Source organism: Carettochelys insculpta, chromosome 6 (assembly GCF_033958435.1).
Source record: "Carettochelys insculpta isolate YL-2023 chromosome 6, ASM3395843v1, whole genome shotgun sequence".
In the NCBI taxonomy this organism is placed as follows: Eukaryota; Metazoa; Chordata; order Testudines; family Carettochelyidae; genus Carettochelys; species Carettochelys insculpta.
In genome coordinates, this window is record NC_134142.1 from 109,799,696 (window position 1) to 109,813,627 (window position 13,932).

General features: G+C 45.0%; 1 protein-coding gene across 1 annotated transcript; it reads left to right on the forward strand.

Annotated features, from left to right (window-relative positions):
* The first annotated feature begins 350 nt into the window (after positions 1 to 350).
* INS (insulin) lies at positions 351 to 2,520 on the forward strand. The gene is made up of 3 exons (XM_074995984.1): positions 351 to 537; positions 2,290 to 2,292; positions 2,387 to 2,520. The coding sequence occupies exons 1-3, from the start codon at positions 351 to 353 to the stop codon at positions 2,518 to 2,520; spliced, it is 324 nt and encodes a 107-aa protein (XP_074852085.1).
* Positions 2,521 to 13,932: the final 11,412 nt, after the last annotated feature.

Consider the following 13,932-nt stretch of genomic DNA (forward strand, 5'->3'; position numbering starts at 1 on the left):
TATTCATAATGATCTCAGTCAGGACACTTAGTATTTTGCAGCCCTCCTCCTTCCCCTTCAGTTTCATGCATCTGATTTGTCAGTTTTTATTTCAATTCTTTTTTTTTTTTATCTCTGTATAATAAAACTGTCATTTCTGTACTGGAAATGTTGTATCTCCAGATCTAAGGAAGTGGGTCTGCCCCATGAAAGCTTATCACCTAATAAATTATTTTGTTAGTCTTTAAAGTGCTACGTGACTGCTGGTTTGTCTTGCCAAAAGAGTTAAAGATGCACAATGACATAAGTCTCACATTAAACTCCCCATTCCCTCCCTCTTTGTAGCTTTCTTAGGTGTCACCCCTTTCACGATGGCTCTCTGGATCCGATCACTGCCTCTCCTGGCCATCCTTGCTCTTTCCGGCCCTGCTATCAGCCATGCTGCTGCCAGCCAGCACCTCTGCGGCTCACATCTAGTGGAGGCCCTCTATCTGGTGTGTGGAGAAAGGGGCTTCTTCTACTCTCCCAAAGCACGACGGGATCTTGAGCAGCCCTTAGGTAAGTCACTTCTTTCCAGGACTCCCACTTGCCTCCCCTAAAGCTCACATGAGCTTCTTTCCCTTTGTAAATTGCTTCTCTTACCACAGGCACTCATAGGCTAGGTCTGTACATGTGGGAAGTATAGTGTTGAATCAGAATGAGAAGATGCTTCTCCGTCACAGGGTGGCCAGTGAGAAAAGGGGATGTTTGTATGGCAGGTGTTGGAAGGGAGAAAGTTAGGGCACAGCCTGTCTTAATAGTTCCATAGCTCCATCCAGGCACAGTGTTGAAAGCAGCCCCCTTCACTTTAATGGGGAGAAAATATATGAAGCGAAGAAATTATGCTAATGAGTGATTAGTACTGCAGGAGAACCTAGCAATCCCAGTCATGGATCTTGGCTCCATTGTGGATGCCACTGCAAAAATGCAAAGGATGACTGGGTAGTCGTGCAGTAGAACTATGTGCTGTAGGAACTATCATTATCCTCTCACAGTTGTCTTGTCCCTGGAAAGCAGAGGCTAGGAACAGTGCCATTCCCAGCTCCTGATGGGCTCACAGAGCACTTCATGCTACCAACTGGGTGACACGGAAGAGATACGGACAGATACTAGAGCTCTTCTCAGCCTGCTTGCTGAGCACATGATGTTTGAAGGATAGACAAGGCTTGTCTACATGGTGGCCCAAGTCTTCAGATGCATTCTAAAGCAAAGTGGGGCTCCACCATTTAAAATGTCATGGTGTCAATGGAGCTCACTTGGACACCAGTGACACCATAAAACTTGGCTGACTGAGGGTCCAGAGTGAGTGGGCTACTTTCCAAGCTATTCTATTTGGCCGTAAGAGGACTGGCTGGAAGATTTTAATAGAACAGAAGTCCTCCTTTGTGATAGGAGCTTTACAAACATAAAACAGAGAGCCCCAGAACTTATAAACCAAAGCAAAGAACAGGGGAAACATGATGCAATAATGGAAATAGTCAATTTTTTTTCCATCTCAACTTCTGTAGTTATATGGTTTGTTTTTTTTCCTTCCAAGAAACTTATTTCATTTGAAGTTTTCCATCTATTTCATTAAAAACAAGTACTTCTACTGAAAAGTTCAGTTACTCAAAACATATGGAAAATTTGGTTGGAAATTTTTGTGAAAACAATCCTATTTTTTTTCCAAAATGTTTCACCCAACGTAAATGCCTACTATTTTCCAGTCATCCCTCGGCTATGTACAGACAATGAAGAGGAAAGGGCTACTCAAGATCCAAGGGGCAGCACATCCAACCTCACAAATGACTTACCTTGTGCAGGGCAGTCATTTACCCTGACTCACAAGATGACAATGACCCATGGAAATGTTTGCAATGCCAGTGTAATTCACCCCTGTGAAACACAGCAGAACATTTTACAATAGTTTAATACCTGCCAGACACCTTTATTTAGCTCAGAAGGTCTTTCTCCATCACCACAATTTGCCCACAACAATTCTGTACCCTCTTCCCTTTAGTGTTGTCAATACTTATCAGGTGCAGCCCTTGTGAAATATAGAATCTGACTGGAACAGGAAATCTAGGTAGGGTGACCAGATACCAAGGAACATTTTCCCCAGGGGGTGACCAAGCTATATAATGTATATAAGACAAAGCCCTTAATATTGGGATGGTTCTGATTATCACGGAATGTCTGGTCACCCTAAATACATGGTATCTAGATGCTACAATATTAAATCAAAGAAAAGTACATGCAGCTTGTCCCAATTTTCCACCCAGGTTTCAATAGCAGGTAGTGCTTACTATAAAGCGGTAGCCCTGCTGAGCTACAACAGCCAAAGGTAATTCTATATGTATTCACGAGATTTTCTTTTTTGTCCTGGCAGTGAATGGACATCTGAAGAATGAGGTGGAAGAACTGCCATTCCAACAGGAATACCAGCAAGCCAAGAGGGGAATTGTTGAGCAATGCTGCCATAACACCTGCTCCCTGTATCAGCTGGAAAACTACTGCAATTAGAAGAGCCACAGATGAGGGGAGGGTGTGTGTGTGCGTGTGCGTGTGAGAGAGAGAGAGAGAGAGAGAGAGGCAGGCACTTTTGGTATTGCACCTTCAAAGCAATTGAATAAAAATGCTGTGAATCTACTCAAGGAGCTGAGGAATTCATTACATTTGTCTCCAGAACCTATTCTATTTATTTCAGGAATCCAGCATTTGAAAAGTCTTTTGCAGTCTGATAGGGCCATTACAAAGGGATTAGAAAGGGGTAGAGTAATCCGTCATGTAACAATGCCTTCACCCAGCCAAGATTTCTTGGGATCTAAAAGAACCAAGGAAAACACAGCCCTAAACTGGGCATCTCAGTTAGTACTAGGAACTATCATCAGTGACTTTGCAATGGGTGCCAAAATGGGGTTTAAGAAGAAGCACATCTTGCCTGGACTCATACCATCTCCATCAACACTTGATGCTGATCAACTTTCTGTATGTCCATCATCCATTCAGATAGCAGGGCTCATGTTGCCATAAGCAAAAGGTGGCATCATCTTAACTATAGATGGTGAAATTAATCATTCCAAACACCTGATTAAGTGAATCCAGCCCTCTTTTTGATTGCAAATTGCCCACAAGTAGAACATAGTAATTAAAAATGTCTATTTCTCAAAAGCCTTTGACAAACAGTTGCTGTAAAGCTATTTTCAGCAAAAGGAGTTTTCCAAACCATTCACAGTGACTCAATGATTGTTTGAATAGTAACAGAGAAGGAGCCGTGCTAGTCTATATACTATCAAAACAAAAAAGCAGTCAAGTAGCACTTTAAAGACTAACAAAATAATTTATTAGTGAGCTTTTGTCATCTAATAAATTATTTTGTTAGTCTTTAAAGTGCTACTTGACTGTTTTTTTTTTAATGATTGTTTGGTATACAGAACTAGCTGCTTGAGTTGTAGAGTGTGGAGTTGCTTCTGTTCCCCTTGCCAGGATTTACCTGACCCATAAAACAGACTGACACTTCCACTTCAACAAGCTGTGGCATAACAACATAAATTTCATTTCTTGCTTAGTCAGAGCTCATCTGCGGCCCTGATATGCACCTACCCTGAACTGCCTCAGTTCAGTAAAACAAAGGTTACTGAGGTTCAAATTCTACATGCTTGGGGAGACAGTTTCCAGCTCATCTTTGCACCCAAGGTTTGACTTTAGCACAAGGGGTGTGCAGTGTTGGTCCTCCAAAACAGAAGATAAACAGACACCCTCATCACCAAGGTGCTATAACTAGGGATGCAGGGCATGTTGCAGCACCCCCTGGCCTGAAGGTTTTCATTATATATGGTGGGTTACAGCTTGACTCAACGGCTCTCAGCACTGCCCTGTACATTTTTAACAGCCCCTCTGCCCACCACTGAAGCATCAGTTATGGACCTACCCACTACACAGAGAAACAGGTGGGGTCATTTCTTTTAGAGGACCAACTTCTGGTGGGGAGAGAGACAAGCTTTATAAAGGACATTTTGGATGTTGAGTAAAGCAACAAGCCCTTTGAGGTGTTTTTTAATCCTTCCTGTGTTGCCCCTGAATGTTCGTTTGCAGGAAAAGAAATCCATTTTTTTTCCTTTCAGAGGCAATTTTTTATAAGTTCACTTGGAGTTCAGTATATGAGGCAAACTAATGTGAACAAAGACCTCTCTTCTCCCCTGAAACAAACCCTTCAGTGGTCAATTTTAAAGGGCTGATAAGCAGATGTTTTCTAGAGCATCCATGATGCTCTGCAGGTTCACAAGCATAATGTGCCCTTCTTGGGTTCTATCTGCACAGGCCTCAGAGAGATTCAGATGTTCCATTCTCACTCTGCCCCCACCTTCTCTTCAATAGACCCTGACCCCAGAGGTGCCAGAACTGCTGTCTCCCAGCATGGGATCACAGGAACCCAGGTGCCATCTTTTTATATGCTCCCAGTTCTACCAGAGATTCAGTCTGCTAATACTGGTGACAAATTCAAGGACTGGAAGAATGAGGGCTTGTGTGGGGCACCTTGTCAGAATCACAAGCAGGAAGCACACCTGCATGAAAGGGAAAACAAAACAAAAAAAGATCAAACAGCAGGAGAATTTTTGTCCAGGTGACCTCTTCCTAGCTAGGTAATTATATAGTCCCTACCTGACAGCATCATGCACAGATTCACTTATTTTCACCGTACCCCAGGAGATGACAGGGGGCTTTCTTCCCATTCGATAGCTGGGAAACCGAGCCATAACAAATTCTAACCCAGTTCAATTGAAAATTCCCAGTGACTCCTCAGGGAAAGGATTTCACCCAGAGATTAAACACCTTGCCTGAGGTCATGCCAGAAGCCTGCAGCAGAAGCAGGCACTCGGAACATGTTGGCAGGTTCTTAGCCTGGTGCTATGAGACTGGACTACTGGTGTCTCAGCATCTCACTCCTATAACCACCCTGATCCTGGACTAGAAGCACATCTCTTTTGCCTCTATTCTGTGTAACTGGTGCCTGTGCTTTTGCTATTGAGACCCAGGTCACAAGCCTTTGGTTGAGAAGTTATGCCAAGATGGGTGGGTGCTTTCAGTATAGCCACCCACCAAGCAAGGCTATCTGAGTAGCACTTCATTAATTTCTAGGGAAGACCCCAAAGAAGCACTTATCAATGCTGCACTAATTCCCTGTGAGCTCACCCTGGTTCAATTATTGCAATAAAAATACCAAACACAATTACCAATGATAAGGCTGTTATTTAATTAAATCCAGGCAGTTAGCTTAAATTCAAGCAATCCCACATTCTCCCTCATGCCAGAGAAGCAGAGCTACATGGAGGCAGAGACAGAAGGGGGATTCTGATGCTGTCTCCCCTCACAAATGTGGAAGGCCAAACTGCTCAAAGGAGCAAAGCTGCATGAACAGAGCCTTTGTGACGTAGATGTTCCTCTCTTCAGTGGCTGGATTCAGAGTTGTTCTTTCCTGAGAGAGATGTATCAGAGGGGTAGCTGTGTTAGCCTGTATCTACAAAAGCTATACGAAGTCCTATGGCACTTGATAGACTAACAGATATATCGGAGCATAAGATTTCATGGGCAAGGACCCGATTTGTCAGATGCTTGTTTTTCCTGAGAGAGAGATACAAACTGGGGTTCCCTTAGAAATAGCAGAAGAGCCCTGTGTATGTGTGCCTTGTCCAAGGTCAGTCTGCTGTGACCTGGAGCATAGCCTGTGATCACTTTTTGCCATGAACCTAGAAAATCTGCAGTGCTTTATAGGGAAGAGCTCAAGAAATGCCCCTGGGCTGCAGCAAGTGGCACTGGGAACTCAGCAGGTGGCACTCTTCCCTCAGAATCAGAACTGAGCCGGTGCCCTTCTGGGTCATTTTGCTGTCACACAGGCTTTCTTGTGTGAGCAGCAGAGTGGACAGACTCCACAGGCCTCTGGGCACAGCGTGAGGGGAAGGGCCGGCTCCATGCTCCTGGAAGGGGCAGAATCTGCAGGGAAAGGGGCAGTTCCAGGGAAGCACCAGGGCAAGCAGCCCTCTGTATTGCCCAGAGTGCAGCGCACCCGCTCCCCAGCCCCCCGAGCCACACACAGCATGGAGAGTGGCACTTTGGCAGTGATTTAAAGGGTCTGGGGCTCCTGCACCAGCAGCAGGGGCAGCTGCTGGGAATCCCAGGCCCCTTTGAATCACTGGGCCTCAGGGCAACTTCTCCCTTGACCCCTCACCTCATCAGCAGGCCTGGGTGTGAGGTAGAAAGCTGTGCCATTGGTCACTCACTCGCCTAAGCATAGGCAGGTCCACAGAGTTGCCAGACAGCAGCAATAGGCTCCTTTGCATGCTGGGATGCGCCATCATAGGCAGATTATACCATTATTCACTGCTCTTGCTCCAGTGTCATCTAGTAGAGTGCATAGACAAAGCTTGGGGGGTCAGGAGAGTCTCATGCCCCGACAGGGAACCAGGATGTCTCCCCATTTATCTTGGCACAGGATGGAGTACAATGCAGATTCTTCCTCCTGCTCCACAGGCATCCTCCATTGCCCTAACTCCTTGTGGCTGAGCCCACACCCCACTTCTCTGCCCAGAGCCTGCTCATGGTGGGGGCTGAAATCCTACCTCCTTTGTCGTGCATAGTTGGCAGTTTGGGGTAGGTGGGGAAAGTTAGTCACTGTTCTGGGGCTTTGCAGGAGAAAGCTGAGTTGTAAGGCTTTGCTGGGAGCCACAGATTTATCTACAGCAGCCCAGAGGCTGTGGATGAGAATGCTCTATCCGGGTGCTCACTCAAAAAAAGCACCTTCTCCCCTTGGTCTTCTGCACAGACCCTGCTCTGAAAGATACCAGAATGTCTCCTTCCTCCTCCCAGAAGAGACTCCCCATGTCAACGTTCTTGTGCTTGCACACGGACACCAAGAAAAGGTTCTCTCACCTGCTTCCATGGCCACTTACCTCCTCCCACCTCATCCCTTAGATACTCTGCCTACCTTTCAAGGAGGAGCAAGGCTGGGCCTAGTCAAAATCAGCAGCTCCCAGGCATCTGGGATTGCATCCTTATGTCTTTAGAGCACTTGGCTACCACAGCACTGACAGCGGTAGCAGAGGAAAGGCAGTTTTACCATTTTTTGCACATGCTGTCAGAGTTAAACAGTGATGGCCCATTTAAGAAAAAAAAACAAGGCAGCTGCAAACATTTATATTACTGAACATACCAGGGTGCGATCCATCTTGTTTAGACCCACTCCTTTCCACCACAAACTGGTGTTAGAGTCACAGGGGAAGCTTTGTATATTGCATGATTGCCAGGGTACAGGTGCTTATCAAAATTAGAGGAAAGCACCTTCTTTATCATTACTGATCTGTATGACCTAGAAGCCCCCACAGGGGACAGGACCCTCCTGTGCTAGGTGGAGTCCAGACACATGCCAAGAGTGTCTGCCCAAAAGAGCACACACTCCATTGAACAAAGGTTGGGAGAGAGGATGTTATTCCAGTTTTACAGAAGGGTTATGTCTACACTACAGAGATCTTTCTAAAGAAGCTCTTCTGGAGGATCTCTTCTGAAAGAGACCATCCACGCAGCCCTTTGCTCTTTCAGAAGAATGGGCCAGGGATTGAAAATGAAGACTCTTCTTTTGAAAGAAGAACGCTGTGGAGCATCTACTCACGCTTTCTTTTGAAGGAAGCGTTTAAAAGTGGGCGCTCTTCCTGAAATGGGAAAGGAAGTGTGTTTTCAAAAAGAGCACCACATTCTTTCAATTCACCTTCAAAAGAATGCTTCTTGTGCCTAGATGCTCCCTGGGCTCTTTTGAAAGAACCCCCTGCTTTTGAAAAAATTTTGAAAAATCTTGCTAGGGTACATGCAGCCAAGGAGAACTGAAGCACCAGCTGATTAAGTGATTTGCCCAAGGAAACGTAGGCTAGAGCCAAGAACTGAATCAGTATCACCAAAGTTACACTTCTTGCAAGTAAGGTGCTTGAATTATCCTTTCTCTCTGGTGTCTCTTTTCTGCCTGATAGCAATGGCCATTCCCCAGTAGAAAAATGGATTCACATCACACCCTATCCCCCTACTTCCGCTCAACAGCAACATCTACAAATGCTGTCTTTGGATGTAGTCACATTTGTTTGTTTCAGCTTTAAAGGCCTAGCTCTCCCACCTCAATAGCAGAGGTCGGAAAAAGTTGATATCATGAAGGGTCTCAAATAAGTGATTATTTTAAAGGTGACCCACCACTGGGAAAAATAAATCCAAGCCCTATGGTGTTACATTAAAAAGGCCTGAAAGGTACTAAATCATGCCCCGCTTCTGGACAAGAGGTCCATATGTTTTTTTCAGGTAGTCCTCAGTTTCAGGTGCCACTTTTGCAGGGGGGCTTAGGCATTTACCACCAGAGGTTTCTCCAGTCCCCAGAGCAACTTCACTCACTTGCAAGACACCCACTGCTTACTAGATCATGTCCTTGTCCCTAACCAGCTCCCACCTCCTCTGTAGAATAACTGCTAGCCTCCCTACTGCTGTCCCTTCCTGGCTTTATACTTTCAAATCAGCTCCTTCCACAACTGCTTTTCATCTGCAATTAGGCCCCAGGAGTCCCTGAGTAGATTCATCTGGGATAGAAGGGCCAATTAACTTTATCGTGAATCACATAATGTTAATTGGCCTCTTCTGTCCCAGATTAACCTACTCAGGGCTTGTAAGTGGTGAACACCCTATTGCAGTTCTTGTAATGTCTTAGTACCACTAGCTGTCCAGTTCTCCTTGGAATTCTCCAGACCTAACGGGAGGGCGGGGTGTTCAGACCTGATATTTACAATTAAAAAAAAAAATCCCAAGCAGAAACAACATTTTCAAGCCTTCTTGAGCCCTTAGAAAACAGCAGAGTTGGAAACACAAATGCAATGTTTTCTCCTTTGCAGGTGACCTCTAAAGCTCTCTGTGGATATGTTGTTATACCGGACTCCAGCCTGTCTGGAAGTACTGAGCCAAATATCTGATCCCCGGGCTGCAAAGTGAGCAAAGATGGAGATGTTGTGTGGCATTAAAGCTGAACCCTATCAGACAACTGGGCAGTTCATGAGGCATAATAGGTGCTTCCTGCCTTAGGGAGAGAATGCTTTCCCTTGTCCCAGTATTACCATAAACAAGAGCATGTCAGTGGGATAAAACATGGGAGAACCATCATTGAGAAAGTTCATCCTGCTTGCTTCATAGGGAGAATGAACAAGCTAGCATTGCAAACCTGCCTAGAGGTGGAGGTGGGGGTGGGGGTGGAGGAGGGAGAATGCAGAGCTAGCACTTCTGGTAACCAGAGGCATGAGAGAGCGTGCAAGGACCAAAGTCTATTCTCGCTGGGTCAGCTGGTATAACATCGATAACCTTTAGCCACTTCTGACAGTGTCTGAACATTGTCCAGATTGAAATCACCTAGTGTGGCCTGTTAATTCCATGGCTTCCCACTGTGCTGTATGGAGGGCACAGCTGGAGGAGAGGGGAAGAGGGCAAGTTAACTACCTATATTGCCTAATCTTTTTCTAAAGATGATGTAAGCAATTATTCAGAAAAAGTCAGAAGTGCATGTAGTGGTCACCAAAGCTCTTGACTGTGTTTTTCTAGGAATGGGATCTATGAGTGACAGGTACTGTCATCTGTCTCAGTAACTGTACTTTTCTCTGCTACCTGGGGAGAGTGAGGTTGGGGGAAGAGAGGAGGATCTATTTTATATATGACATATATTTGCTAAAAAAATCACCCGTGGCATGAAGGACACCAAACTGGTGTGGTGGAGGTTAGGGAGAAGGGGACAAAGGGGAAATGAAAGGAGAAAGTAAACTATTCAGGAAAAATTAAAGGCAAGCCAATCACAGGTGTCTCATCAGACCTTGCCTACAAGACAAGACTAAGCCAGGAGCATGAAGAAAAACATCATTAGGGTGGGCTAGTCACACAGACACCACTAGCACAGGCCGTACCATGATACTACTGAATTTGTTAATTTCCCATACAGACTTGAGCAAAAGCTATGTAGTTGCACAGAAGAGTCTGGATATGTCCCTGTTCTGACCAACTAAATGTGAACACAGACATGTTCTACCTCCACCATACAGTATTAATAAAATCAGAGCTGGATCTCATATTTGGGGAGCTTTTAATTAATACATCAGTGGTTTGTATTAATGTCAACAGCTAGCAGCTTTTTTCTGGCTTGATGTCTACACAGAACTAAGGTTCCTAGCCTGTCATGCAACAAATCTTGTGCAGAGCCTGAGACGGATTTATGGAGTGACTTTGGATATTCCAAAATCCCGGTCACAATTATGGAGAGAAAATTCCCAGCACTTTACACGTGTTTGAGTCTAACATTAGTTGCTGACATGGAGATGGCAAGTACAATCAGAGGAAAAGCAAGATTATGCCCTAGCTCTTCCATGGTAGCTGGGTCTTCAGAGGGCAGCAAGAGGTGGCGGAGAACTTGAGAAAGTAAGTTGTGTTCTTTCATATTTTACCATGGAGATAGGAGAAGAAGGAAACTTGACTCAATTGTTCAAGGAGAATGATTTTTTCCTTCCTCTGATCATAAAAAATGAACCACTTCCCTTCTCTTCTGAGACCTATCCCTTTATTTCTTTATTAACAAAGAAAATAGAAAATGGTAAGCATCAAACATCCATACACAAGGCTACAGAAAGAGATGCAGATATAACTCATGGAAGCCGTGTCTACACGTGCACGCTACTTCGAAGTAGCGGCACTAACTTCGAAATAGCGCCCATCACGGCTACACGCGCCGGGCGCTATTTCGAAGTTAACTTCGACGTTAGGCGGCGAGATGTCGAAGTCGCTAACCCCATGAGGGGATAGGAATAGCGCCCTACTTCGACGTTGAATGTCGAAGTAGGGACCATGTAGTCGTTGCGTGTCCCGCAACTTCGAAATAGCGGGGTCCGCCATGGCGGCCATCAGCTGAGGGGTTGAGAGACGCTCTCTCTCCGCTCTATGGTCACCGTGGGCAGCAGCCCTTAGCCCAGGGCTTCTGGCTGCTGCTGCGGCAGCTGGGGATCCATGCTGCAGGCACAGGGTCTGCAACCAGTTGTCGGCTCTGTGGATCTTGTGTTGTTTAGTGCAACTGTGTCTGGGAGGAGCCCTTTAAGGGAGCGGCTTGCTGTTGAGTCCACCCTGTGACCCTGTCTGCAGCTGTGCCTGGCGCCCTTATTTCGATGTGTGCTACTTTGGCGTGTAGACGTTCCCTCGCAGCGCCTATTTCGATGTGGTGCCGCGCAACGTCGAAGTTGAACATCGACGTTGCCAGCCCTGGAGGACGTGTAGACGTTACTCATCGAAATAGCCTATTTCGATGTTGCTACATCGAAATAAGCTATTTCGATGTTGGCTTCACGTGTAGACGTAGCTGGAGTAAGCAGGGAAAAGTGATGGTGAGTCTCGATTTTCAGAGCTCAGTGACCAGGATGTATTCAAATTAATTATCTGGGTTACTTTTCTTGGGAATACTCCCAATGGCAGGTCCAATATTTACTTTGCACAACTCATAAATCAAGATTAGTACCTGTTAATACGGAAATCAAACTGAACTAGTTAGAATTGTTACAATTTGTAATTTGCCTGTAGTTAGAGTTGTGGGAAACCATTTATTTTACAAGGCTTTCCAACACTAAGGCTGGATGTGAATATGGATCTGCCATTAGTCAACCAACAGTCTTTATTACATTTTGTCAGAAGCTAAATTGAACTGTTGTGTTCAGACATAGTGTGTGGGCTCTCTGTCACATCCCAAGGGTATCACCTGCATATGGTATAATTCAGGCAGAGCTAAAGGGCTTCTGAATTTGAGAAACTGACTACATTTGGATTTTAGAATTCAAAACTCTGCAAACTTTCAAAGCAGGGACAAAGGAGGCAGGGGTTATTTTTCAGTTGTTGTGATGGTTTTCTTGAAAAAGGAAGCCACACACTAGAAGTGAATCTTTGTAAGTAACAAATTCTAATAAATGGATTACTTTAGATGCCTGAAAACACATGAAAAAATATTTGTCTTACCATAGCACCTTACAGCCTCAGTCACTTTGAGAACCACATTGTGCAAGGTGCTGTGTGTATTGTGTGTAAGTGTAAGGAAAGTACCTTGTGCAGCCTAGCCATGTTAATCAGAACTGTCTGCTCCTGTTTATATGTTATGCAGTATCCAAACAAAATCACCACTACCCCAAACTCAAGGCCCCTTCCTGGAGAGCAAAAACTTGAGTTCTGTTCTTGCTGCTGCCTGCACTATCTACCATCACTTGCTGTTTCAATGATGGAACATTGCCATCAAGGACAAAACAAGCAACATGGAGATAAGCTAAGAACTGTGAGGATGCAGGAGAAAAAGTTCCTTTTCCTGACCCAATTGTCCTGAGGAATGTGGCTTCTCTTTGTCTAGGATGTATCTTGCTAGCGACAGGGTTAACTTGAGAGAAGCGACAGTCAAATGGATCAAGCATAGAACTGGGAACCAGGAATGCCTGAGTTCTTCTCTCAAGTCTGCTGGGGATTCTCTTGTGGCCTTGAGCAAATCAGTTCATTTCTATGTGCCTCTGTTCCCCCATCTTTAATAAGGGGACAACATTCTTCCTTACCTCACAGGGAGTTTAGGAGCAGTATAAGTTCTCTGGGGGCACATCAAATGGGAGAACTGTGCATCCAGATTCTAGGTAAATACAGCTTTTAATAGAATTATTATTATAATTAATTACTTAGATTGTGGTAGCACCTAGAGGTCCCAGCCCCAGTGTGCTAGGTGCTGTACAATTAATTTGCATAAGTTATTTCAATGCAGTCCCCTTTTCAGTGACAGTCTGCTCTTGGGAAAGCTGATAAGGTTGTTACCCAAGAGGCCATGGCAATGTTGATTCACTCTTGAAGATGTTTTGGGATAACTTTCAGGACCAAATTTTCAAATCCTGGTGTCAAATTTATGGCGGCTCCCATTTTGAACGTATACTGCTCTGATTAGCCTTTACCGGTGCCGGATAAGTCATTGAAGGGACATGTGTGTCTGTTTGTGCATGTGCTTACTAGGTTTGCTGGCGTGAATTTTGTTTGCCTACAGTTCCATGTGCTCTAGAGATCCTGCCCACATGCATGTTTTCTGAACACTGTTTAGCTAGCCACTGATAAAACCTTAGCTCATGTCTGTTGAGGCAGCAGCACTGAAGTCAGTGCCACACCAATATAGTCCAGCTGCAGACAGTTTGGTGCGTGGTGCTTTTCAAACCCAGCTACAATGCAGCATGTAGGACAGCCCTAGATACACATCAGGAAGGTGGACAAGTAGCAACTTGAACTTACACATGACTAGGACAGACAGTATCCCAGTTTGTAGCTCAGGCAAGATTTACTTACGGAATACCCTTCTAAGTTTGGCAGGGCCATTACACTCACACAGGATCAAACCAGCTCTCCAGCTCTTCTACTCCAGTGAGGAGCTGCCAACAATGCTTGTTGTAGATTCCTAAAGGCTAAATGACTCCCAGTGACAAAATGTGATAACTGTCTACCCCGTCATTGTGCTTTGCGCTGTTACCCTTGCAAGAAGGAGAGTACATCAGGAATAATTTATTCTGATTTGGCAATCCTCTTGGAGTGGTTTCGTGGTGGTGGTGAGGCCTCAAGCACGACTAAAATATCTTGGCTTTGCTATTCTTGCAGCAAACATGCAAAGGTCTCATGCCAGCAGTGGAGGGCAATTTGACGAGAATGCAAACAAAGACTTAAGTTCAGTCAGATTGTTTGAATAGAGAACTAAAAACTAAGCTGCAAAGCCCTGGTGTTGTTAACACTACCTAGAAAGTGAGGAATTACAGCTACCCTCTGTTTCTGTGCACGATTACCAAAAATTACTTGGTCTATTTTCCAGGAAATGGGGTTGAATCAGTCGGACAA